The sequence below is a fragment of the Oncorhynchus gorbuscha genome, linkage group LG14, assembly GCF_021184085.1.
Source record: "Oncorhynchus gorbuscha isolate QuinsamMale2020 ecotype Even-year linkage group LG14, OgorEven_v1.0, whole genome shotgun sequence".
Taxonomy (NCBI): domain Eukaryota; kingdom Metazoa; phylum Chordata; class Actinopteri; order Salmoniformes; family Salmonidae; genus Oncorhynchus; species Oncorhynchus gorbuscha.
This window is the reverse complement of record NC_060186.1, coordinates 55,525,370-55,553,159: the sequence shown is the minus strand read 5'-3', so window position 1 is coordinate 55,553,159 and position 27,790 is coordinate 55,525,370. Positions and strand designations below refer to the sequence as shown.

General features: G+C 42.1%; 1 protein-coding gene across 3 annotated transcripts; it reads right to left on the bottom strand.

The window, feature by feature from the left end:
- On the bottom strand, positions 1-27,469 carry LOC123995143 (adhesion G protein-coupled receptor F5-like). Of its 3 annotated transcripts, none has more exons than XM_046298526.1 (20): positions 26,999-27,469; positions 24,576-24,621; positions 24,135-24,183; positions 8,722-8,880; positions 8,397-8,564; positions 8,238-8,261; positions 7,988-8,146; positions 7,688-7,843; positions 7,546-7,581; positions 7,323-7,346; positions 5,801-5,895; positions 5,442-5,503; positions 4,317-4,429; positions 3,829-4,010; positions 3,511-3,681; positions 2,066-3,430; positions 1,825-1,866; positions 1,671-1,721; positions 1,089-1,149; positions 1-972 (listed from the first exon to the last, which is right to left on the bottom strand). In XM_046298526.1, exons 1-20 carry the CDS (start codon positions 27,127-27,129, stop codon positions 920-922), a joined length of 3,147 nt encoding a protein of 1,048 aa, XP_046154482.1. In that variant the 5' UTR covers positions 27,130-27,469; the 3' UTR covers positions 1-919. The 3 variants fall into 3 exon arrangements, with proteins under 3 accessions (XP_046154482.1, XP_046154483.1, XP_046154484.1); XM_046298527.1 differs by having other exon boundaries at positions 24,576-24,679; positions 26,999-27,468; XM_046298528.1 differs by lacking the exon at positions 4,317-4,429 and having other exon boundaries at positions 3,829-3,976.
- Between the last annotated feature and the right edge of the window lie 321 nt (positions 27,470-27,790).

The window sequence follows — 27,790 nt, the reverse complement described above, 5'->3', positions numbered from 1 at the left end:
TGCTGTTTGCCACATTTTATTTAAATAAAAAAGCAAAGCATGCATGCAACATGTAAATTGATAATAGCCAACATGAAGAGACAAAATGAGATACATCATGGATCATAAGTAAGGTCATAAAGCTGATCGACAATGGATTTGACACATAATAATTGTGATACAACATATATTTCTGTGATACAATGGAGTTTGTCTGCACAAATGTTGTTACTGTGTCGTGTCTTCTCAACACATGTTATTATTTTGGTACAGAATAATAACTCAATTGTAGCACAATGGTTGTGACAAATGCATTGTACATCCGTGTGTGCGGTGCCTATCTTACATCCCGCTCAATGTAAAGCCGTTATCTTTTGCATGTTTTGCCCTCTTTTTAGTCTCCCTCAGAATTTGCATACACACATAATGACTTAAACCATGATATCAACAACTATTCTTTAGCATCCAAAGTGCAATGTCTTAGACAAGAGAACATATGACCTTTTACATGTAAATTAAACGTAATATAAATTGTGACAAAATGAACATTGAATTATTCAAAGAGAGAATGTAATGTGTTATTTCAGGAACAATCTCCATTCTTCATGTTAGCTGATTAATACATTTACACAGTCATACTCTTATTTAAACACCCCCACCCCACAAAAAAAACAATAATCATGTTATTCAATATAATACTCAATAATCCCGATAAAAAGTTCAAATACCATATTGTTCAGAATCATTCGCTCTGTGTAAGACATAACCCCTAATGATGTCACTGAGAGTTGGGGTCAGCTCTTAGTGGCAGTCACTTCAATGTCACACTCAAGGTGTTAGCTACTCTAACCCAGTGCGTCAATTGATGATGTGCGGCAACACCCTTTGATTGTTTCATTATAATCACATTTGTTGTATTGAGTTAAGTGTTGATAAAAGTCTATGATGCACCAGTAGGGCTGGATGTTGGAGCTGCTGAAACATTGAAAACATCTGGAACAGTAGGAACAATAGGTCAAACAATGGCGCAATGTACTGTAGTATAAGGGCATCTTAATGGGAAGTTGTGCCCAATTGCCTAAGAGTATTGCTTTATACTATAGACCTACTTCTCCGCCGTAACCGGAAAAAGCCCAAACCACCTGACGATGATGTTGCAGCACTTGTGGTCTGAAATGAAAATATAATATTGATAAGGGAATTTGTATGTTTAAGGTAATGACTAAAGAATTCCACCCTGAAACATAATTATTAGATTATGTAACATGTGTAATGAATAAATTAGACTAACGTAACTATTGATAAACTTAAGTCCAATAAGGTTTGGTCGAGACAAGTAAGGGAGAGAAATGTGTGTGTATGTCTAAGAAAACACAGAGGACAATTAAACATGACAACAATTAAACACGACCGGACCTGGTTAGAACTTTCAAAAACTTACGACATGAAAGAGACACTGTCAAGGTCCCTCTAATCTCATGAGGGAGCGGTATGGAACTGCCAGCTTGGTAGTGATATACGAGGAGTGTGGACTGTGGGGAAAGACACATCCCACCTACTGTTTGTGTGTCTGTGTGTGCGTGTAATCCCCCTACTGCTTGTGTGTCGGTGTCACGTTCTGACCTTTATTTCCTTTGTTTTGTCTTTATTTAGTATGGTCAGGGCTTGACAGTTTAAAGAAAATCTCTTACCTTTGTGCGGTTGGAGGACACTTGTGACCTTCCTGTCAGAGCTTCCCAGATCTGAAAGCACAGACAAGGAGTTCATCAAATATATTAATTGTCATTACAAAGCACATTACAATACATAATATGAGAGGTATCAGTAAGTGGGTCATGAACATACCTTTTTGTCCAAAAGTGTTCCAAATACCAAGATGAACAAACCCTTTGAATGATAACATGGTGAAGGATGGAATTACTATACCAAATTCAGTATATATTTAATTGTAAACATTCATCCAAATCTTAACTTAGCATAACATGCCATCGGGAATTTAATGCATTTAAAAGAAAAAATATTTCAAGTCAATTGCACTTAACCGAGGACCAGTTATTTACTAGTGTTATTTAACTGAGTTAAATACCTGTAATGAATTGAAGATTGCAAACACAATATGGATTCCTAGATTGTTTGGTGTAGTCATGGTTCCTACTCCTAGTCCCCAGGTAGTACCAAAGAAGGGAGTCAGAATGGCCAGACACCTGGCGATGACCACCAAAGCATTTCTCTCATCTGACTGAGTAACATCCCCCACGCCTCTCCTCAGCATTTTGAACAGAACCACAATCAGGATCAAAAGGTTGATGACCACTATGGTCAGGGCAGGGATCACAAAAGCCAGAAGGGCCTTTGACTCTGTCCAGTTGAGCCAGCAAACCCCATCATTATCTCTGATGTATTGTTTCCCTGGGGCTGTCACTGCGATAGTTATGACAGCAATGATGAGGGGAGCTCCATAGCCCAAAGAAAAACTGATGGCCAACATTGCTGGTTTAGACATGTGAGAGAACACCATGACAGTCCAGTAGAGCAGCAAAAGGCCTGAGACCAACATCCAGAAAAACAGAGCCAGGTAGAAAAAGTGGATGAAAAATGTTGCTGTGGAACACGCAGGTAGATCTTTTTTTTCATTGTCGGAAATTGCTGCACCAATAATGAACCAAATGTCAGCAATCAGAAGGGAAACGGCGATGTTCACTATAGAGACATGACGCATGTAAGATGTGTTGTTTCCAGTCACAGCATTCCATACCAACATCTCAATGATGAGACACACGACCAAGCAACCCATTGATATGCCAACTCCAATGTGAGTGATAAATTCCAAAGCGACACGCAACACAGCTGGAATGGAAGGCGACATCAAAATGGAGAAGGACGTCAGATGATTACAGTGACAGGTGACAGTGCCATTCTTTTCAGACTGCAGTTCACATCCTTTATCATCCCATCCTCCAAGGCCGTCAAAAAGGTTGAAGTTCCAGAAAACACACTGAGGATTGGCCAGTGCCTTGTTCAGTACATCAAAACTGAACGTCACATTCTTGATTGTACCATTCACCTTCACCAGAACCACTTTTCCGTTGATGGTGTTGACACTGTTGACACTGTTGTTCAAACTGCTACTGTTTCTCGCAGGTAAAACATTATCCAAGGAGTCAAATGTTATTATGGTGATTGAATTGAAGGAAGCTTCAGATGCCGGTATTTCTATCAGAACAGACGAGTTTAAATTGAATAAGTTGTTGATTGAGTTGTTGACTGTGGTTTTGTTTAAAATAATCCTTGACGTTTCTATGTCAAAAAAGTCATCTGTAAGGAAATTGGAAAGTGTTTCAACGGTGCCCAGAAAGGCTGAGCTTTCGCTTTTGGTGAGGTTGCTGTTTAGAACATCCCAGGAGGCTTTTGCTCCTTTGGAAGTAAGTACACCTGCCGTTTCCAGGAAATTCTAGAGATCAAGATAGAAATCAGAATTAGTACAGGATTACTGAAATCCTAATAAAAGTAAAACTGTTGATGTCAACATACCTTCATCAATGGTTTGTTTATTGGGGTACTTCGGGACACATTTGCAACATTTTTTAGAATATTAACAACAGTAGAAATAGTTGCAGGTGATGCAACTATTCTATCTAGGAGGTTAAAAGTGCTGTTGCGGAGTCTTTCCAAAAAGACTGGAAGACCAGTCCCCACTAAAGCCTGTGTGGATTTAAAGTGATGAAAGAAAGACAATACAAGTGTATATAAGGATTGATACTATATATAGTACTGTAACAAGGCAATACCATCATTACTAAACCATTTTCATATAGAGGATATTTTATATGTTTTATGTTAACATATTACCTGAGATAAAAAAAACAGGTTTTCAATTTCTTTTAAGACACAGTTATTCTCCCGAACTGAAAAATGTCCATTTTCTTGACATATAGCAGTCTTTTGACCTACTTCATCCAATTTGCAGTCAGCTACAACTATCTCATTCACTTGTCCACTGCGAAAGATCGTATTATTCAAGCAGGTAAACCCTAGAGAACAATAGGATTTGTGAAATTATACAATATTTATAATTGTAATCTTATAGATATTACAACTGTAGTTTACATGTCATTAATTATGCGATTACATGAAGGCGAATTTAAGCGAAATTCTTGTGACAATATTTTTGATGCACACAGAAAAGCAAGAAAATGAACAATTCATCTAAAATCAACTGACATGTACTGCTGCCACAGTTTAAACTCATCAAAATACAGTTTGAATGTATTTCAGGACAAGTAATAACTAACTTGGTCCACCAAATCCACCAAATACAAACCTAATCAAGTACTTACTTATTTTATATTTTTCTCCAAGTGTTGAGACAATATCCTCTTTTGCTTTTGCAATTTCCACATTATCGACAATTGTTGTTATAACAGTAAAATCTGCAATAACACTTCCACTCCTATTCATGTGAGAAAGAAATATCAGAAAACATATCCACAAATGAATAGCATGCATTGGCAAAAATAGCCCATACATACACTGTATAACATCAACCCCAAGTTCTTTTCATTTCGAGGGAAAACTCTTGTCTCTGGGGCAGTGGAGGTTTTAAGTATAGGCGACATGGGCCTGGGCGGCATCATGGGCCGGGGGCGGGTCGCCCGCACAACATCTTTTAGAATGGTGACATTTGCGCAATCCGTTTTCTATCGCTCATTTGCACATCACGTCAATGATATCATGAAAACGGTGGTTCGCCCAGGGAGCCATACAAGCTAGAACCCCACGGCTCTGGGGCATATACTGAAAATGTATTTGTTATATTGGATATTTTAGACCACAGTTTAAATTCTTAGAATTTCAGCAACCTTCAATTCTTTACATTTGTGCAGAAACTATTATATGGCCCATACATCCCTCAAAATCACCTGAGTGTCACGTCCTGACCTTAGTTCCTTTTTTATGTCTCTATTTTAGTTTGGTCAGGGTGTGAGTTGGGGTGGGCATTCTATGTTTGTTCTGTGTGTTATAGTTCTATGTGTTTGGCCTGGTATGGTTCCCAATCAGAGGCAGCTGTCAATCGTTGTCTCTGATTGAGAACCATACTTAGGTAGCCTGTTCCCACCTGGTGTTTGTGGGTAGTTGTTTTCTGTGTCTGTGTTTTCACCATACAGAACTGTTTCGATTTTCATTTCTTTCCTGCACTTTGCTAATTTGGAATTTTCTCGTGTTCTGATATAATAAATTATCATGGACACTTACAACGCTGCATTTTGGTTCGATCCTTCCTACTCATCATCAGACGAAGAAGAAGTTTGTTACATTGGGATTGAAAATCTACATTAAACTGAACGTTGAGAAATTTAAGGTGACATTTAGTATTTGAATATTCAAATGATTAGCACATGAAATGAAATAATATAAAATGATAAAGTATTGAATAGAGGTAATAACAGTGGAGCCAAACTTACTTTAACCTATTTAACTTTGCTGATATGAAGCCTCGCATGTTTCTCTTATATATGACTTTGATCTGTGTGAGACAGTGAAATGATTATTGATCAAGAGTGATTTCAAAGAAATTATTGAAAAGGACATGAAATGAACATTTGGAACATATCAAACAAATTGTAATTTGTCACATATCATGACACATGTACAATGGACATCCACAAATTAATACATACCATACGAAATATAATCTGTCATACTAAATGGAGTGAGACCGATTTACATTTACTATGTTACATCTAACCCTGAGTCCAGGTTGACACTTTACATTACAGCACATGGACATTGTGATAAGCATGAGGGAATATAGTATACTCACAGTTTGATCAATATCTTTGAACATTGCATTATTTTCATCATTGAAGTTAGAGTCAAAGGTGATAGCCATAGTAAATTGTAGGTTCAGTGTGTTTTCTAAAAAAAAAAACAGAACAAAATATAAGAATACGGAAGTTAAAAATGTAATTACACATTTGTATAACTGAGGTTGCTTTTGACCGTTTTGTTTTGTTCGCACTAGGGCACAGTGGAACAGAAAAACAATTTGATGAAGACATCAGAGTAACTGTTTTTTTGGCGATGTCCAACTTCTTTCAAACATGTAACAAGGAAATAGGTCAAATTAAGGAGGGTGTTGTTGGAGTTGTTGAACTTTCTGTGTTTTTATGTTGGTACTGAGGTACAGTGGAACATAAAAACATGATATATAACACATTGCTGTTACTGGAATATTGGTGATGCCCGACTCAATAATACCACAAGGAAATACCGTAGGTCCAATGAAATGACATTATTGATTTGTTTCTTTGATGTTGTACTGGAGGGGTTTGTTGGAGTTGTTGAACTTGCTGTGGACTGTTTTGTTGTTGGCACAAACGCGTAAAGGTATTTACTTTACTGACATTGCTGTGTATCACTGAATGATTACATTTTGTTTACCGTACCGTAACTACATGTAATAAGGAACTTACTTGTTACGGCAGGAGTTTGAGTGCTCAAGTTATTTGTCATGGACTTTTAAATATATTTAATTAACCAACAGAGAATCTATTTTTGAAGATGTAAATTACTTTCCATACACAAGCCATAATTTGTTCATTGTGTAATACTCTGAGATTGTCACGCCTTGGTCATTGTATTTTGTGTTTTTGTTATATGTTTGGGTAGGCCAGGGTGTGACATGGGTTTATATGTTGTTTTCGTATTGGGGTTTGTATTAGTTGGGATCGCGGATGATTAGGGGTGTTGTTAGGCTTGGCTGCCTGAGGCGATTCTCAATCAGAGTCAGGTGCTTATCGTTGTCTCTGATTGGGAACCGTATTTAGGGAGCCATGGTTTCACTTTGTATTTGGTGAGTGATTGTTCCTGTCTCTGTGTTGTGGTCACCAGATAGGCTGTAATTAGTTTCACGTTCCGTTCTGTTGTTTTTGTATTTAGTATCAGTTATTTCATGTACCGCGTTTTCTTTCATTAAAGTCATGAGTAACCAACACGCTGCATTTCGGTCCGACTCTCTTTCTTCAACAGATGAACGCCGTTACAGAGATAGCCTAGTGGTCAGGGAGCCTAGTGGTTAGAGCGTTGGACTAGTAACCGAAAGGTGGCGAGATTGAATCCCCAAGCTGACAAGGTAAAAATCTGTCGTTCTGCTCCTGAACAAGGCAGTTAACCCACTGTCCCTAGGCCGTCATAGTAAATAAGAATTTGTTCTTAACTGACTTGTCTAGTTAAATAAAGGCAAAAAAAGATAACCCAAACAAAATCACATCTGAACAGGTCAGTGGATTTTTGACACTGTTACATGTATTTGAAATACATAGATTGTTGTGTAAAACCAGTACTTGTTTCCTCTTCTGCTGGCAAAGCTGTGGACGCAGAGAAATGTGAGATGATTATGATGATGGCTGGTTCTCTAACCTGTTTCACAGATTTTTGTCTTTCAGCTGTAGGCCTCAAGTAAATATACAACTATGAATAACACTATGGCAAGTTCCTCTTGGTAAGACTTTAATTAGTACAGTAAAATGCTTGTTAATTAAATAGTCATGAATAATTGTCTCATACCTGGTGTTGGAGAGGGTGTTGGACAAGCCGTCAGATCTATGTGGTAAAGGAGATAGGGGTAAACTTAGAGTTTAAATGTTGCTGAACAAATACATAAACATTGATTAAACTAGCACAGTGGAGGTGGTAAGGAAACAGTTACTTGTGATTGGCTGACAAAACGGTCCATAAGGAGGAATGGCTTTGATACATCCACAGGAGTCATCAGTGATGTTGTCACAGGACCCATAAGAGAGACACTGGTCACATGACCAACTATACTGATCCTCACATCTGCATGTGTTGTTTGGGTAGCATGCTGTGAATGAAAGGAGAGTGGAATGAACCTCATCCTCATCTGTGAGACCAACTATTTGAAAATATCTGAACCAGTTGTTGAATATATTTTACAATGCACAAGGAATTAAAACTCAAATGAGCAACAGCAACAGAAATCTCTTACCAGTAGTGAAGTTCACCTCTGTTACACTTAACACATTGGAGATCAGGACAGGGTAGGTCAGGCCACTCACACTTGCCCTAAGTACATCTATCAATGTAGCTGAAATATCTGTCATGTCCAACTCAATTTCAATAATTTCCCCATAAGTGGTTGATGGCTCTATGGAAAATTACAATTGAATAAATCATGACAAGCATGTCTATTATTTTCAGTAAATGTAATCTACTGCTTGAGTAACTTCTTGGAATACCTGCTGTAGTAGTTGGACTTGGATCTGTTGGGATTAGGTAAAAGACATGTCACCAAGAAGAATTACGCAGCTGGGAGACGTTGCCAAAAACAACTACATACAACTACAACAACAGGTACAATGTCAAACACCATGTGGAAGTGAGAATCAAATAGTTACTTGTGATTGGCTGACAGAACTTTCCATCAGAAGGATAGTTATTTAGGCATCCACGTATTTTGCCATCAACGATCTCATCACAGGACCCATAGGAGGAACACTGATCACATGACCAACTATACTGGTCCTCACACTTGCACCTGAATGCACTGGGGTCTGAGGAGCATTCTGTGAATGGAGGGGAAGTGGACTGATTATCCTCAACATGGAGATGCCAACAACGTCCAAGTTAGTTTTTTAAATACACCCTTTACTAACACATGAGCCCTGTAGGTCTTGAACCTTTTATAAAATGAAGAAAAAAAGAACAATTAAAAACTCTTACCAGTAGTAATGTTTATGTCTGTTACATTTAACACACTGGAGATCAGGATGGGGTAGGTTACACTTTTCACATGGAACTTTAGGTAATGTATGTCTTCAAGTGGAATATTATAGACGTCCAACTCAACTTCACCAACTTTCTCAATGAGGGTTGCTGTCACTGTGGAAACAATTCATTTCAAAAAATCTTTATTGTTCCCTGAAGTGCAATTCTTGTGGACCATAAAAATAAATATACATACAGTACCAGTCAAAAGTTTGGACACACCTACTCATTCCAGAGTTTTTCTTTGTTTTTACACTTTTCTGCATTGTACAATAATAGTGAAGAGTAAAAGTAGCCACCTGTCATGTTTTGTCATTTATTATCATGTCTTGTCCCTGTGCTTCCCATTCTATTCGTTTCCCTCTGCTGGTCTTATTAGGTTCTTTCCCCTCTTTCTATCCCTCCACTCTCTCGCTCTCTCTTCTCTCTATCGTTCCGTTCCTGCTCCCAGCTGTTCCTATTCCCTAATCATCATTTAGTCTTCCCACACCTGTTCCCGATCCTTTTCCCTGATTAGAGTCCCTATTTCTCTCCTTGTTTCCCGTACCTGCCCTGTCGGATCCTCATCTATATTCACCGTGCTGTGTCTATGTTTTGCCCTGTCGTGTCGTGTTTCCCTCAGATGCTGCGTGGTGAGCAGGTGTCTGAGTCTGCTAGGTTCAAGTGCCTTCCGGGGCAACCTGCAGTTCTCGATCAAGTCTGTCTTTACGAGTAGTATTATGCTTTTTGTTTTGTAAAGTTTATTACTGGATTAAATACTCTGTTTTCGCCAAGTCGCTTTTGGGTCCTTATTCACCTGCATGACAGAAGGATCCGACCGAGGAATGGACCCAGCGACTACAGACGCCGTAACACTGCCGTCGAGATCCAGGAGCCATGCTCGGCAGACACGAGCAGGAATTGTCTGCTGCTCGCCATGCCGTGGAGAGCCTGGCCGCTCAGGTTTCCGACCTCTCTGGACAGTTCCAGAGTCTTCGTCTCGTGCCACCTGTTACTTCCTGGCCTGCCGAGCCTCCAGAACCTAGGGTTAATAACCCACCTTGCTACTCCGGGCAGCCCACTGAGTGCCGCTCCTTTCTCACCCAGTGTGAGATATTGTTCTCTCTCCAACCCAACACATACTCTAGAGAGAGAGCTCGGGTTGCTTACGTCATTTCACTCCTTACTGGCCGGGCCCGAGAGTGGGGCACAGCTATCTGGGAGGCAAGGGCTGATTGTTCTAACAATTACCAGAACTTTAAAGAGGAGATGATTCGGGTTTTTGACCGTTCAGTTTTTGGTGGGGAGGCTTCTAGGGTCCTGGCTTCCCTATGCCAAGGTGATCGATCCATAACGGATTACTCTATAGAGTTGAACTCTTGCTGCCTCTAGTGACTGGAACGAGCCGGCGCTGCTCGCTCGTTTTCTGGAGGGACTCCACACAGTGGTCAAAGATGAGATTCTCTCTCGGGAGGTTCCTTCCAGTGTGGACTCTTTGATTGCTCTCGCCATCCGCATAGAACGACGGGTAGATCTTCGTCACCAGGCTCGTGGAAGAGAGCTCGCATCAACGGTGTTTCCCTGCTCCGCATCGCAACCATCTCCCTCCTCTGGCTCTGAGACTGAGCCCATGCAGCTGGGAGGGATTCGCATCTCGACTAAGGAGAGGGAACGGAGGATCACCAACCGCCTGTGCCTCTATTGCGGATTTGCTGGACATTTTGTTAATTCATGTCCAGTAAGAGGCCAGAGCCCATCAGTAAGCGGAGGGCTACTGGTGAGCGCTACTACTCAGGTCTCTTCATCTAGATCTTGTACTACTATGTCGGTCCATCTACGCTGGACCGGTTCGGGTGCTACATGCAGTGCCTTGATTGACTCTGGGGCTGAGGGTTGTTTCATGGACGAAGCATGGGTTCGGAAACATAACATTCCTTTCAGACAGTTAGACAAGCCTACGCCCATGTTTGCCTTAGATGGTAGTCATCTTCCCAGTATCAAATTTGAGACACTACCTTTAACTCTCACAGTATCTGGTAACACAGTGAGACTATTTCTTTTTGATTTTTCGTTCACCTTTCACACCTGTTGTTTTGGGTCATCCCTGGCTAGTATGTCATAATCCTTCTATTAATTGGTCTTGTAATTCTATCCTATCCTGGAAATCTTGTCATGTGAAGTGCTTAATGTCTGCCATCCCTCCCATTTCTTCTGTCCCCACTTCTCAGGAGGAACCTGGCGATTTGACAGGAGTGCCGGAAGAATATCATGATCTGCGCACGGTCTTCAGTCGGTCCCGAGCCAACTCCCTTCCTCCTCACCGGTCGTATGATTGTAGTATTGATCTCCTTCCGGGGACCACTCCTCCTCGGGGTAGACTATACTTCTGTCGGCTCCCGAACGTAAGGCTCTCGAGGATTATTTATCTGTGTCTCTTGACGCCGGTACCATAGTGCCTTCTTCCTCTCTCCGGCCGGGGCGGGGTTCTTTTTGTTAAGAAGAAGGACGGTACTCTGCGCCCCTGCGTGATTATCGAGGCTGAATGACATAACGGTTAAGAATCGTTATCCCTTATGTCATCAGCCTTCGAGATTCTGCAGGGAGCCAGGTGCTTTACTAAGTTGGACCTTCGTAACGCTTACCATCTTGTGCGCATCAGAGAGGGGGAGTGGAAAAGCGTGTTAGGGCATTTTGAGTACCGGGTTCTGCCGTTGGTCTCGCCAATGCGCCAGCTGTTTTTCAGGCATTAGTTAATGATGTTCTGAGAGACATGCTGAACATCTTTGTTTTTGTCTATCTTGACGATATCCTGATTTTTTCACCGTCACTCGAGATTCATGTTCAGCACGTTCGACGTGTTCTACAGCGCCTTTTAGAGAATTGTCTCTACGTAAAGGCTGAGAAGTGCTCTTTTCATGTCTCCTCCGTTACTTTTCTCGGTTCCGTTATTTCCGCTGAAGGCATTCAGATGGATTCCGCTAAGGTCCAAGCTGTCAGTGATTGGCCCGTTCCAAGGTCACGTGTCGAGTTGCAGCGCTTTTTAGGTTTCGCTAATTTCTATCGGCGTTTCATTGATTTCGGTCAAGTTGCTGCCCCTCTCACAGCTCTTACTTCTGTCAAGACGTGTTTTAAGTGGTCCGGTTCCGCCCAGGAGCTTTTGATCTTCTAAAAGAACGTTTTACGTCCGCTCCTAACTCCTGACGTCACTAGACAATTCATTGTCGAGGTTGACGCTTGAGCCATTCTATCCCAGCGCTTCCAGTCTGACGATAAGGTTCATCCTTGCGCTTATTTTCTCATCGCCTGTCGCCATCTGAGCGCAACTATGATGTGGGTAACCGTGAACTGCTCGCCATTAGCCCTAGAATGACAGTGGTTGGAGGGGCGAATGTTCCTTTTGTCGTTTGGACAGACCATAAGAACCTTGAGTACATCCGTTCTGCCAAACGACTTAATGCCCGTGCTCGTTGGGCGTTGTTTTTATCGTTTCGAGTTTGTGATTTCTTACCGTCCGGGTAGCAAGAACACCAAGCCTGATGCCTTATCCCGTCTGTTTAGTTCTTCTGTGGCTTCTACTGATCCCGAGAGGATTCTTCCTTATGGGCGTGTTGTCGGGTTGACAGTCTGGGAATTGAAAGACAGGTTAAGCAAGCACTCACGCACACTGCGTCGCGCGCGCTTGTCCTAGTAACCTCCTTTTCGTTCCTGTTTCCACTCGTCTGGCTGTTCTTCAGTGGGCTCACTCTGCCAAGTTAGCTGGTCATCCCGGTGTTCGAGGCACTCTTGCGTCTATTCGCCAGCGATTTTGGTGGCCGACTCAGGAGCGTGACACGCGCGCCGTTTCGTGGCTGCTTGTTCGGACTGCGCGCAGACTAAGTCGGGTAACTCTCCTCCTGCCGGTCGTCTCAGACCGCTCCCCATTCCTTCTCGACCATGGTCTCACATCGCCCTAGACTTCATTACCGGTCTGCCTTTGTCTGCGGGGAAGACTGTGATTCTTACGGTTGTCGATAGGTTCTATAAGGCGGCACATTTCATTCCCCTCGCTAAACTTCCTTCCGCTAAGGAGACGGCACAAATCATTATCGAGAATGTGTTCAGAAATGGCCTAAAGACGCCGTTTCAGACAGAGGTCCGCAATTCACGTCACAGTTTTGGAGGGAGTTCTGTCGTTTGATTGGTGCGTCCGTCAGTCTCTCTTCCGGGTTTCATCCCCAGTCTAAGTTCAAACAGAGAGGGCCAATCAGACGATTGGTCGCATACTACGCAGCCTTTCTTTCAGAAACCCTGCGTCTTGGGCAGAACAGCTCCCCTGGGCAGAATACGCTCACAACTCGCTTCCTTCGTCTGCTACCGGGTTATCTCCGTTTCAGAGTAGTCTGGGTTACCAGCCTCCTCTATTCTCTTCCCAGCTTGCCGAGTCCAGCGTTCCCTCCGCTCAAGCGTTTGTCCAACGTTGTGAGCGCACCTGGAGGAGGGTGAGGTCTGCACTTTGCCGCTACAGGGCACAGACTGTGAGAGCCGCCAATAAACGCAGGATTAAGAAAGGTATTGTTGCGGCCAGAGAGTGTGGCTTTCCACTCGCAACCTTCCTCTTACGACAGCTTCTCGTAAGTTGACTCCGCGGTTCATTGGTCCGTTCCGTGTCTCCCAGGTCGTCAATCCTGTCGCTGTGCGACTTTCTTCCGCGACATCTTCGTCGCGTCCATCCTGTCTTCCATGTCTCCTGTGTTAAGCCCTTTCTTCGCACCCCGTTCGTCTTCCCTCCCCCTCCCGTCCTTGTCGAGAGCGCACCTATTTACAAGGTACATAAGATCATGGACATGCGTTCTCGGGACGGGGTCACCAATACTTAGTGGATTGGGAGGGTTACGGTCCTGAGGAGAGGAGTTGGGTTCCGTCTCGGGACGTGCTGGACCGTTCACTCATTGATGATTTCCTCCGTTGCCGCCAGGATTCCTCCTCGAGTGCGCCAGGAGGCGCTCGGTGAGTGGGGGGGTACTGTCATGTTTTGTCATTTATTATCATGTCTTGTCCCTGTGCTTCCCATTCTATTCGTTTCCCTCTGCTGGTCTTATTAGGTTCTTTCCCTCTTTCTATCCCTCTCTCTCCCCCTCCCTCTCTCACTCTCTCGCTCTCTCTTCTCTCTATCGTTCCGTTCCTGCTCCCAGCTGTTCCTATTCCCCTAATCATCATTTAGTCTTCCCACACCTGTTCCCGATCCTTTTCCCTGATTAGAGTCCCTATTTCTCTCCTTGTTTCCCGTACCTGCCCTGTCGGATCCTCATCTATATTCACCGTGCTGTGTCTATGTTTTGCCCTGTCGTGTCGTGTTTCCCTCAGATGCTGCGTGGTGAGCAGGTGTCTGAGTCTGCTAGGTTCTAGTGCCTTCCCGGGGCAACCTGCAGTTCTCGATCAAGTCTCCAGTCTGTTCTCGTCTTTACGAGTAGTATTATGCTTTTTGTTTTGTAAAGTTTATTACTGGATTAAATACTCTGTTTTCGCCAAGTCGCTTTTGGGTCCTTATTCACCTGCATGACACCACCTTTTGCCTTTGCAAACTATTGGCATTCTCTCATAAAGCTTCAAGAGTTAGTCACCTGGAATGCATTTAAATGAACAGGTGTGCCTTGTGAAAAGTTAATTTGTGTAATTTCTTTCCTTCTTAATGCGTTTGAGCCAATCAGATGTGTTGTGACAAGGTAGGGTTGGTTTACAGAAGATAGTCCTATTTGGTAAAAGACCAAGTCCAATATTATGGCAAGAACAGCTCAAATTAACAAAGAGAAACGACAGTCCATCATTCCTTTAAGACATGAAGGTCAGTCAATCTGGAAAATGATGATGAAACTGGCTCTAATGAGGACAACCACAGGAAACGAAGACCCAGAGTTACCTCTGCTGCAGAGGATATGTTCCTTAGAGTTAAATGCAAGTCAGATTGCAGCCCAAATACATGCTTCACAGAGTTCAACAGACACATCTCAACATCAGCTGTTCAGAGGAGGCTGCGTGAATCAGGCATTCATGGTCAAATTGATGCCAAGGAACCACTACTAAAGGACACCAATACTAAGAAGAGAATTGCTTGAGCCAAGAAACACAAGCAATGGTCATTAGACTGGTGGAAATCTGTTCTTTGGTCTGATGAGTCCATATTTTAGATTTTTTGGTTCCAACCGTCGTGTCCATGTGAGACACAGAGTACTGTAGGTGAACAGATGATCTCTGCATGTTTATTTCCCACCGTAAAGTATGGAGGAGGTGCCATGTTGTGGGGGTGCTTTGCTGGTAACACTGTCTTGATTGATTAGAAATCAAGGCTCATGTAACCAGCATACCCTGGTATACAAAGTGCAGTGGTGCGTAAGGGTTTTGCAGTTTAAAATAAATCTCAAAGCACCATGGTAAAGGGTGTCAATTGATCTCAAACCCTGAGCGGAAGCATTGATATATAAAATATCCCCATAGTCTAGTAAAGGCATAAATGTAGCTGATACTAGCCTCCTCCTGACTTCAAAATAAAAACAGGGCTTATTCCTAAAATAAAATCCCAATTTCAGCTTCAATCTTTTTGTAAGTTGTTGAATATGCAATTTAAAAGATAGGCCGTCATCAATAAAATTCCAAGATATTTATATGAGGTTACAACCTTAATCTCCTTTCCCTGACAGGTAGTAGTAGGTGAAAGGTTCAGAGGTCTATTTCTTGCTTTAGAAAACACCATTAGTTTAGTTTTGTCAGTCCAGATAGTCTAGTTTTTGGACATGTTCTCTCGAATGACTTGACTGGCAGAATGTGCTGATGGATTAACAGCTGGGGCAGTTGATATACCACTGCCATGACTGTGAACTATTGGTTAGGCTTAGTGTGTCGTCTTAGAATAATTTCTAAGGTTAAAAGTATAATGAGGATAAGCTTCAATTGACACAAGGTATGTTGAACAGTATAAAAACCAGTTTGCAAGTTCTGGAAAGCTTTTGTAAGAGACGAGGCACAACAGTAAATAACAGTATCATCAGCATAAAAATGAAGTTGCGCATTTTGGACATTTTTGTCTAAATAATTTATATAAATAGTGAATAAGAGAGGACCAAGTTCAGAGCCTTGGGGCACACCATTAACGACAGACAATTTAACCTCTCTGAGCACAGAACCCGGTAGCGGGCTGAAATTCCACAACATATGGTGATCGCTAGATAAATAGTCATATTAAACATTCATGAAATTACAAGTGTCTCACATGTATTGAAAGCCTAGAATCTTGCTAATCCAACTGCGGATTTACTGCGAAAGAATACGATGCGATTATCTGAGGATAGAGCCCCATAAAAAACAACAATTTCAACCAGCACAGGCGTAACAAAATCATAAACTGCATTAAAATAAATAGTTTACCTTTGACGATCTTCGTCTGTTTGCAATCCCAATGCTCATTGTTACACAATGGATGATTTTTTGTTTGATAAAATCAGTTTTTATAGCCTAACACGAAACATTTTGTGAACCGCTTGTGTCGTGAATTCCGTCTCATTCCATTTTCGACAACACATTCGAGGTAAATACCCACACAGAACGTGACTTTTCCAGTCAGGTTTGGTTTCACTGCAATCATGTCACGCCTTGGTCTTAGTATTTTGTGTTTTCTTTAATTATTTGTTCAGGCCAGGGTGTGACATGGGGTTATGGTATTGTCGTATTGGGGTTTTTGTAGGCATTGGGATTGTGGTTGATTAGGGGTGTGTCTAGTATAGGCTTGGCTGCCTGAGGCGGTTCTCAATCAGAGTCGGGTGATTCTTGTTGTCTCTGATGGGGAACCGTATTTAGGTAGCCTGGGTTTCACTGTGTATTTCGTGGGTGATTGTTCCTGTAATCTGTAATTAGGTTTTAGGTTGTAATTAGGTTTCACGTTCCGTTTGTTGTTTTGTATTTGTATCGTTATTTCATATGTCGCTTTTTTTCATTAAAGTCATGAGTAACCACCATGCTGTATTTCGGTCCGACTCTCTTTCGACAAACGATGAACAGCGTTACAAATCAACTTGTTTGTTTGTAACACAACCAAACCTGAACGGTCATTTCGCGGGACGTATTGACTGAAAGAAACCGTTTTGAAGACAACAAGTAATGACATCATTGTGCACCAATGATTTGCCCGCTGTTTCGTTGATTGACTGTATTTTAACCTAATGACCACTGATCGTCTTGAAATCTAGCTGGGTAGATAGCCAATGAGCTGACGTAAACGGCAATAGGTAATGTTTGTGTGTTGGAAGACCAATCCATGCAGTAAACTCCAGCGTAAAGAGAGTCATTCGCTATTGAAGTTTCATACCAGAAGGATCAATGCATATTACGCATAGCGTTGTTTCGCATATTCAGCTGTTTATATATCAATCAGTATGGCGACTAAGTCAGGGAAAGGTTAAAAAAAGGTCTAGATATACAAATGTACACACAATTTTAGAATAAATTGATCGGAAAAGTGAGTCAGAGATTGTTGTAGGACGATTCATTTAGCGATTCCCAAGTGGAGAAATATTTCTTTGAACGGCGAGGACATCGTTTTGGACTGGTAAGTTCTTCTCATGCTAATGCCCTTGTTTGAAATTAATAATATAAAATATTATTTGTGATTTATTTTTAGAAGCAATATATAAAAATGTAATGTAATGAAATGTGAGATGTGTGTGTCTGCCGCCCCACCCCAGCCCACATGAAATGAGGGGAGGGCAGGCCCACAACAATGGCCAAAGTGAAATGGAGACAGTAGATACAGCTGGTCTGTTGTAATATAATAAAGACAGTAGATCAAGCTGGTCTGTCATAATATAATTGAGACAGTAGATCTAGATGAAATGTCATAATATAAAAAAGACAGTAGATCTAGCAGGTCTATAATAATATATTCAACCTTATGTTCCCTGTACTCTCTCTCTCTCTCTCTCTCTCTCTCTCTCTCTCTCTCTCTCTCTCTCTCTCTCTCTCTCTCTCTCTCTCTCTCTCTCTCTCTCTCTCTCTCTCTCTCTCTCTATCTCTCTCTCTCTCTATATATATATATATATATATATATATATATATATATATTTTTTTTTTTATCTGTTTATTATACCTGTTGATTCAGGGCTCATATGAGAAACTATTCTAACTGAACAGTTTCTTTCACAGTGACACTGACTCCGAGTGGCAGCCCCCAGGGCCAAGGTGTCCATCCCCCACTGAAGTTTGTTCATCCAGCTCCTGCTACAAGTGGTGTTCATCTGCCCAAATGTATTTCTGCAGGCATGGATGTGCCTCAGGGCCAAAAGGGCACAGCATGGAGGCGTCGATATGTTCTTTTCAAAATTAAGTCCCCCATCACCAGTGCCACATGCTTGGTGACCCTCTGCAGAAAGAGACTGCTGTGGCACCTGGCATCAGCAGCACAATATTGTGTCAAGCTTTGGCAAAGTGGGTGGGGTTATATCCTTCCTGTTTGGACCTGTCCGGGGGTCTCATCGGATGGGGCCACAGTGTCTCCTGACCCCTCCTGTCTCAGCCTCCAGTATTTATGCTGCAGTAGTTTATGTGTCGGGAGGCTAGGGTCAGTTTGTTATATCTGGAGTACTTCTTCTGTCTTATCCGGTGTCCTGTGTGAATTTAAGTATACTCTCTCTAATTCTCTTTTTCTCTCTCAGAGGAGGACCTGAGCCCTAGGACCATGCGTCAGGACTACCTGGCATGATGACTCCTTGCTGTCCCCAGTCCACCTGGCATGGCTGCTGTTCCAGTTTCAACTGTTCTGCCTGCGGCTATGGAACTCTAAACTGTTCATATTTACTCTTGATGTGCTGTCCTGTTGCATCCTCTACAACTACTGTGATTACTATTTGACCCTGCTGGTCACCTATGAACGTTTGAAAATCTCGGCCATGTTCTGTTATAATCTCCACCCGGCACAGCCAGAAGAGGACTGGCCTTCTTCCTAGATTTTGGCCTTTCTAGGGAGTTTTTCCTAGCCACCGTGCTTCTACATCTGCATTGCTTGCTGTTTGGGGTTTTAGGCTGGGTTTCTGTACAGCACTTTGAGATATTAGCTGATGTACGAAGGGCTATATAAATACATTTGATTTGATAGAGGACTGAGGGTCTTCCAAATATTGAAAGTGTGTAAATAGTTACCCATGTTATTTTGTAAATGTATATATATATTTTTTCTTCATATTTTTTTCCCATATTTTTCTCTAAATAATTTTTTTTGTGGGGGGTGTATTAGAATACCATTTTGCCATTTTGTATATAGTTATTTGTTTCGAAATGTATACCTTCACCAATTTGGCCACTTGAGTACATTTGGGCTACTTGTGTGGGACACCTGGGTGACTTCATGATAAATGTCATGTAGCACACTCATTTTGGAAGTTATCATTCTGAAACTTTGCACAAGTACTGCTGCCCTCTTATATTTTTCACTGAAATTGTCCCAATCATCCTATCTGAATGTTTGTTTTATCTTGTTCATTTTAAAGATGATGATACAACAATAAAAATAAAAAAACATATTTTTTTTCATTGTATTATCTAAACCAGATCTATTGTGTTATATTCTCCTACATTCAATTCGCATTTACATAAACGTCAGAGTGTTTTCTTTCAAATGGTACCAAGAATATGCATATTCTTGCTTCTGGGCCAGAGCTACAGGCAGTTAGATTTGGGTATGTCTTCAGGCAGAAATTGAAAAAAGTAGGGGGGTAGCTCTAAGTGTTATGCAGGTGAGTGAGGACCCAAAAGCGACTTAACAGAAACTGAGTTTATTAATGTCCAAACAGGGAAAACATAAATCCTCTAGTTGTTGAGGAGATTTGCAGGACAAGCGGCAACAGACTGCAGGTCCCTTCGGGTAGGCGCGGGCCGTAGCGGACAGAGACACCTGCTCACACGCAGCATCTGATGAAAAGGCAAAACACGACAGGACGGAACAAGGGCACAGCAAAACAAGAATCCGACAAGGACAGAGGCAGAAACCGAGAGAGAAATAGAGACCTAATCAGAGGGCAAAATAGGGGACAGGTGTGAGAGAGTAAACAAGGTCGTTAGGAGAATGAGGAACAGCTGTGAGCAGGAACGGAACGATAGAGAGAGAGAGGGATAGAGAGAGAGAAAGAAACCTAATTCTACCAGCAGGGGGAAACGAAGAGAAGAGAAAGCACAGGGACAAGACATGACAATACAATACATGACAGTACCCCCCCACTCACCGAGTGCCTCCTGGCGCACTCGAGGAGGAAACCTGGCGGCAACGGAGGAAATCATCGATCAGCGAATGCTCCAGCACGTCCCGAGATGGAACCCAACTCCTCTCCTCAGGACCGTACCCCTCCCAATCCACTAAGTACTGGTGACCACGTCCCCGAGAACGCATGTCCATAATCTTCCGGACCCTGTAGATAGGTGCGCTCTCGACAAGGACGGGGGGAGACGAACGGGGGCGCGAAGAAAAGGCTTGACACAGGAGACATGGAAGACTGGGTGGACGCGACGAAGATGTCGCGGAAGAAGAAGTCGCACTGCGACAGGATTAACGACCTGAGAAATACGGAACGGACCAATGAACCGCGGGGTCAATTTGCGAGAAGCTGTCGTAAGGGGAAGGTTACGAGTGGAGAGCCATACTCTCTGACCGCGACAATACCTAGGACTCTTAGTCCTACGCTTATTAGCGGCTCTCACAGTCTGCGCCCTATAACGGCAAAGTGCAGACCTGACCCTCTTCCAGGTGCGCTCACAATGTTGGACAAAAGCCTGAGCGGAGGGAACGCTGGACTCGGCGAGCTGGGACGAGAACAGAGGGGGCTGGTACCCAAGGCTACTCTGAAAAGGAGATAGCCCGGTCGCAGACGAAGGAAGCGAGTTGTGAGCGTATTCTGCCCAAGGGAGCTGTTCTGCGAAAGACGCAGGGTTTCGAAAGGAAAGACTGCGTAAGATGCGACCAATAGTCTGATTGGCCCGTTCTGCTTGACCGTTAGACTGGGGATGAAAACTGGAAGAGAGACTGACGGAAGCCCCAATCAAACGACAAAACTCCCTCCAAAACTGAGACGTGAATTGCGGACCCCTGTCCGAAACGGCGTCTGACGGAAGGCCATGAATTCTGAACACATTCTCAATGATGATTTGTGCCGTCTCTTTAGCGGAAGGAAGCTTAACGAGGGGAATAAAATGAGCCGCCTTAGAGAACCTATCGACAACCGTTAGAATAACAGTCTTCCCCGCTGACGAAGGCAGACCGGTAATAAAGTCTAAGGCGATGTGAGACCATGGTCGAGAGGAAATGGAAAGCGGTCTGAGACGACCGGCAGGAGGAGAGTTACCGGACTTAGTCTGCGCGCAGTCCGAACAAGCAGCCACGAAACGACGCGTGTCACGCTCCTGAGTAGGCCACCAAAAACGCTGGCTAATAGAAGCAAGCGTACCCCGAACGCCGGGGTGGCCAGCTAACTTGGCAGAGTGAGCCCACTGAAGAACGGCCAGACGAGTAGAAACGGAGGCAGCAAGAGTGCGAAACTCTATAGAGTAATCCGTTATGGAACGATTACCTTGACATAGGGAGGCCAGGGCCCTGGAAGCTTCTTTCCCAAAAACTGAACGATCAAAAACCCGTATCATCTCCTCTTTAAAGTTCTGATACTCGTTAGTACACTCAGCCCTTGCCTCCCAGATTGCCGTGCCCCACTCACGAGCCCGTCCAGTAAGGAGAGATATGACGTAGGCGATACGAGCTCTACCCCTTGAGTATGTTTTGGGCTGGAGAGAGAACACAATATCACACTGGGTGAGAAACGAGCGGCATTCAGTGGGCTGCCCAGAGTAACACGGTGGGTTATTAATTCTGGGCTCCGGAGACTCGGAAGCACAGGAAGTAGCTGGTGGATCGAGACGGAGATTGTGAAAATGTTTTGAGAGGTCGGAGACCTGAGCGGCCAGGGTCTCAACGGTATGCCGAGCAGCAGACAATTCCTGCTCGTGTCTGCCTAGCATCGCTCCCTGGATCTCGACGGCTGAGTAGTGAGGATCCGTAGTCGCTGGGTCCATTCGTGGTCGGATTCTTCTGTTTGCAGGTGAGTGAGGACCCAAAAGCGACTTAACAGAAACTGAGTTTATTAAAGTCCAAACAGGGAAAACATAATCCTCAATCCTTTACAGAAGATGTCCAAACAGGGAAAACATAAATCCTCTAGTTTTTGATGAGATTTGCAGGACAAGCGGCAACAGACTGCAGGTCCCTTCGGGTAGGCGCGGGCCGTAGCGGACAGAGACACCTGCTCACACGCAGCATCTGATGAAAAGGCAAAACACGACAGGACGGAACAAGGGCACAGCAAAACAAGAATCCGACAAGGACAGAGGCAGAAACCGAGAGAGAAATAGAGACCTAATCAGAGGGCAAAATAGGGGACAGGTGTGAGAGAGTAAACAAGGTCGTTAGGAGAATGAGGAACAGCTGGGAGCAGGAACGGAACGATAGAGAGAGAGAGAAATAGAGAGAGAGAAAGAAACCTAATACGACCAGCAGGGGGAAACGAAGAGAAGAGAAAGCACAGGGACAAGACATGACAATACAATACATGACACTAAGAGGTTTTTAACAGACATAAGCCCATCAAATTGAGTGCACTGAGTTCTATCAGACAAATAGCAAACCATGCAACTGCATGCTCTGAAAGACCTACACTCGACAATCTATGCCTAAGTATAGCATGCTCAACTGTATCAAAAGCCTTAGAGAGATCAATAAAAAGTGAGACACAGTGCTGTTTTTTGTCAAGGGCTTCAGTGATATCATTTAAAACCTTCATGGCTGCTGTAATTGTGCTATGCTTCTTCCTGAAGCCCGATTGGTACATTGATAAAATAGAGTTAGTAAATAAAAACTATTTTAGCTGTTCACTCACAAGTGTTTAAAGTATTCTCACCAGGGTTAACAGCTTTGAGATTGACCTATAATTATTTAAAAGAGTTGGATCTCCCCCTTTTAAAAGTGGTAGGACAAATGCTGATTTCCAGATCTTTGGAATTTCATTACATTCCAGTGTTAGATTGAACAGATATGTAAGTGCTTCAGCTATGAAATCAGCTGCCAGATTTATAAAGCAAGGATCCCAAAAGATGAGGACCTGCAGGCTTTCTCTGATCTAAGGATTTCAGGGCTGTATGTACCACCTGCACTGATAATGGCAAAAAGCTACAAGTTTGACCAGCTCTCACTGGTTCATCCACACAAGGTTGTACAGAGACAGAGGACACTGAATCAACCAGTCTACCAGATGATACAAAGTGCTCATTGAAACAATTCAGCATTTCAGTTTTGTCATACACAGCAACAGAGTCCTTCAAAACACATGAAGGTAATTATTTAACATTACTGTTACCAGACATAGACTTAATAGCCTTCCAAAACTGTCTAGGGTCATTCAGGTTATCAGTGGTAACAGACATACAATATTCAGACTTGGCCTTCCTGAGAAGAAAAGAACACTTGTTTAGTAACTGCCTAAAAATAAGCCAATCAGCATCAGAACATGATTTCCTTGCTTTAGCCCAAACTAGATTACGGTCGTGAATAATACATGACAGCTCAGAAGAAAACCATGGATTATCCCGCCCTTTAACCCTGAACCTGCGGAATGGGGCATGCTTGTTTACTATTTGGAAAAAAACATAATGAAAGAATTTCCAGGCAGTTTCCACATCAGGGATAAACTCAATCTTGCTCCAGTCAAAACAAAACAAATCATGGAGAAAAGCCTGCTCATTAAAACACTTCAAATTTATCTTCCGAATAAAAAGATAGTTTGTCTTAGGAACCTTAGTATTTCTAACAGCAACAACAACACAATGGTCACTTAAATCATTACAAAAAACACCAACCGCAGAATATTTATGTAGAACATTTGTCAATATCAAATAAATCAGGGTAGATTTATCTGGGCATTTAAGAAATGTAAGAAATAAATAAAAACATGCACGCAGCAAATATCCTGCACACAGCAAAAATCCTGCACACAGCAAAAATCCTGCACACAGCAAATATCCTGCACACAGCAAATATCCTGCACACAACAAAAATCCTGCACACAGCAAATATCCTGCACACAGCAAATATCCTGCACACAGCAAATATCCTGCACACAACAAATATCCTGCACACAGCAAAAATCCTGCACACAGCAAATATCCTGCACACAACAAATATCCTGCACACAGCAAAAATCCAATGGCAAAGATAAATAATGATGTTTTAATCATTTCGGATTTGTGTGAGCATAAAATACGATTTTATTTTGTCATTTTCTAAGGTGTCTAAAGGCACATTATGGGGGCAGACATGTAGGTTTGAGCTGACTCACCCTCTCGCTTTTCTCCAGAAGGAACTTGTGATCCATCAGTGGGTGATTCCTGGAAAAGATAGATTTTTTTTTTTTTAAATGATTTGTATCATTGCGTCAAATTAAGTATGTGTTTCATTTATTTCACCTTTTTTTAACCAGGTAGGCCAGTTAAGATCAAGTTCTCATTTACAACTGCGACCTATGTATTGGCATGGGATGTGCAGTGTTATTACAATGTGGATACAGTTACACAACTGTGCTGTTTGTGTAATTATAATGTATACATGCTGTAGTTACACCAATGGAACGAACAAACAAATCTGTTTTGAAACATATTATATTAATAGTGATACACCTAAAGATATGTAGCTCAAACAATATTATATTTCTCTGACATTGCTTTAAATTGCCTTGTGAACATTTTATTTTAGTTTAAGTCCATATTTACTGGCCTCTTACCTCTGATGTTACATTTGGAGTTTCCAAGCAATCTTGTTTTTCCAGACTAAAGCAAAATACCAAGAGGACACTTAAGTACCAAACTGTCTTTGGTGAGGCCATATCTGTATGAATATAGCATAAGATATACAAAACAAAACATCATACAGTCAGTATTACACATTTGAGATTTTTACCCCAATGGAACACCAGATGGTGTACAGATTGTGAGATAGCATGGTTGCAAAACAAATTATACAATAAAACACAACTAAATAAGCACCAATTATGGTGACAGCTGAGGTATTTATGGGCTGTTTTCTTGATTATGTTACTAATATTCATTATCCTGATTGGAATGCTAAGAAGAACATTGTTGCGGTCTGATGAAGAAGGAAACATATGACTGACCAAATGGTTGGTCACGTCTCTGCTGCATTTTGGTGACTATATTAACTTATCTTTTCTGTACATACTGATCCAATCGCAATAAATGCAATTTAATCTGAAATTCATGCTCAAAATGATGCACATAGCATGCACTCCTGGATCTGTCTACTACATACAGTTGAAGACGGAAGTTTACATAAACTTAGGTTGGAGTCATTAAAACTCGTTTTTCAACCACTCCACAAACGTCTTGTTAACAAACTATAGTTTTGGCATTTCAGTTAGGACATCTACATTGTGCATGACACAAGTCATTTTTCCAACAATTGTTTACAGACAGATTATTTCACTTACAATTCACTTACAATACAATTAACTTACAATTCCAGTGGGTCAGAAGTTTACATACACTAAATTCACTGTGCCTTTAAACAGCTTGGAAAATTCCAGAAAATTATGTCATGGCTTTGGAAGTTTCTGTTAGGCTAATTGACATAATTTTAGTCAATTGGAGGTGTACCCATGGATGTATTTCAAGGCCTACCTTCAGACTCAGTGCCTCTGTGCTTGACATCATGGGAAAATCAAAAGAAATCAGCCAAGACATCAGAAAAAAATGGTAGACCTCCACAAGTCTGGTCCATCCTTGGGAGTAATTTCCAAACGCCTGAAGGTACCACACTCATCTGTACAAACAATAGTACGCAAGTATAAACATAATAGGACCAGGCAGCCGTCATACCGCTCAGGAAGGAGACGCTTTCTGTCTCCTAGAGATTAACGTACTTTGGTGCGAAAAGTGCAAATCAATCCCAGAACAACAGCAAAGGACCTTGTGAAGATGCTGAAGGAAACAGGTACAAAGTATCTATATCCACAGTAAAACAAGTCCTATATCGACATAACCTGAAAGGCCGCCCAGCAAAGAAGAAGCCACTGCTCCAAAACCGCCATTAAAAGCCAGACTACGGTTTGCAACTCCAAAAAGATTGTACTTTTTGGAGAAATGTCCTCTGGTCTGATGAAACAAAAATATAACTTTTTGTCCATAATGACCATCGTTATGTTTGGAGGAAAAAGAGGGGGAGGCTTGCAAGCCGAAGAAAACCATCCCAACCGCGAATTACGGGGATGGCAGCAACATGTTTTGGGGGTGCTTTGTTGCAGGAGGGACTGGTGCACTCCACAAAATAGATGGTTTCATGAGGTAGGAAAATGATGTGGATATATTGAAGCAACATCTCAAGACAAGTTAAAAATTCCTGACTGCAAATGTGTCTTCCAAATGAACAGTGAACCCAAGCATATTTCCAAAGTTTTGGCAAAATGGCTTAAGGACAACAAAGTCAAGGTATTGGAATGGCCATCACAAAGCCCTGGCCTCAATCCTATAAAAAAATGTGTGGGCAGAACTGAAAAAGCGTGTTTGAGCAAGAAGGCCTACAAACCTAACTCAGTTACACCCGCTCTGTCAGGAGGAATGGGCCAAAATTCACCCAATTTATTGTGGTAAGCTTGTGGAAGGCTACCCGAAATGTTTGACCCATGTTAAACAATTTAAAGGCAATGCTACCAAATACTAATTGATTGAATGTAACCTTCTGACCCACTGGGAATGTGATGAAAGAAATTAAAGCTGAAATAAATCATTCTTTCTACTGTTATTCTGACATTTCACAGTCTTAAAATAAAGTGGTGATCCTAACTGACCCAAAACAGGGAAAATTTACTGGGAATAAACATCAAGAATTGTGAAAAACTAAGTTTAAATGTAGTTGGCTAAGGTGTATGTAAACTTCCGACTTCAGCTGTATGTACAAATAAGATATGAGAAAGATTACTTATTTTAATAATTGTGACACAGTGTCACAAACATCATATGTTGTCTAAGAGTCCTTCATTTACTCTTCTGTATTCACATTGTTAAACCTTGAACAAATATTACATTTATATTTACACCTGAACCCTGTGAAAGGTCATACTTAAAAATGAACTCAATCAAATCGTTTACATCATTTCAATATAAAACATGAAAAGTAAATGTATTATCTTACCTCTCCGACTCTCTAAATTGACTTCTCAAGGAAGGGCAAAAAGGTTTCTGTGTGTCTCTTGCCAATTTGCCACTGTACTCTGACTCAGAAGGGTTGGGTTTTTGCGGAAGAGACATTTCAGTTGAATGCATTCAGTTGTACAATTGACTAGATATTGCCCTTTCCCTTTCCAACTCTCTCTCCGATTTGGTCCTGCAGTACATACCTACACATACATTATGGTCACAAGACGCAAGACTTATTCTTCCAAGAATTTCAAAGCAAACAGCTGGAGGCAGGGCTTTCTCCTATAGAGCAACATTTTTATTGAATGGTCTGCCGATCCATGTGAGAGATGTCGACTCGGTCTCAACCTTTAAAGCATTTACTGAAGACTGATCTCTTTAGTAGGTCCTACTAAAGGGGTGACAGGGTAGCCTAGTGGTTAGAGAGCTGAACTAGTAACTGAAAGGTTGCAAGTTCAAATCCCCGAGCTGACAAGGTACAAATCTGCTGTTCTGCCCCTGAACAGGCAGTTAAACCACTGTTCCTAGGCTGTCATTAAAAATAAGAATTTGTTCTTAACTGACTTGCCAAGTTAAATAAATTGAGTGTAGTCTGTCCCTGAGGTGCAAAGGTGAAAGACAAGGCAGTGGAGTGATGAACAACCCTTGCTGACTCCCCTCTCTTCACTTGGATTCTCTGCCTCTGATCCTATTTTGGAAGCTGAGTCACTGGGTTTCCAGTTGTCTCCCATGCAGTCCCTGGGAGGGGTGCACCACGTTGTGCCAGGATTTTTTGCTGTACACAACT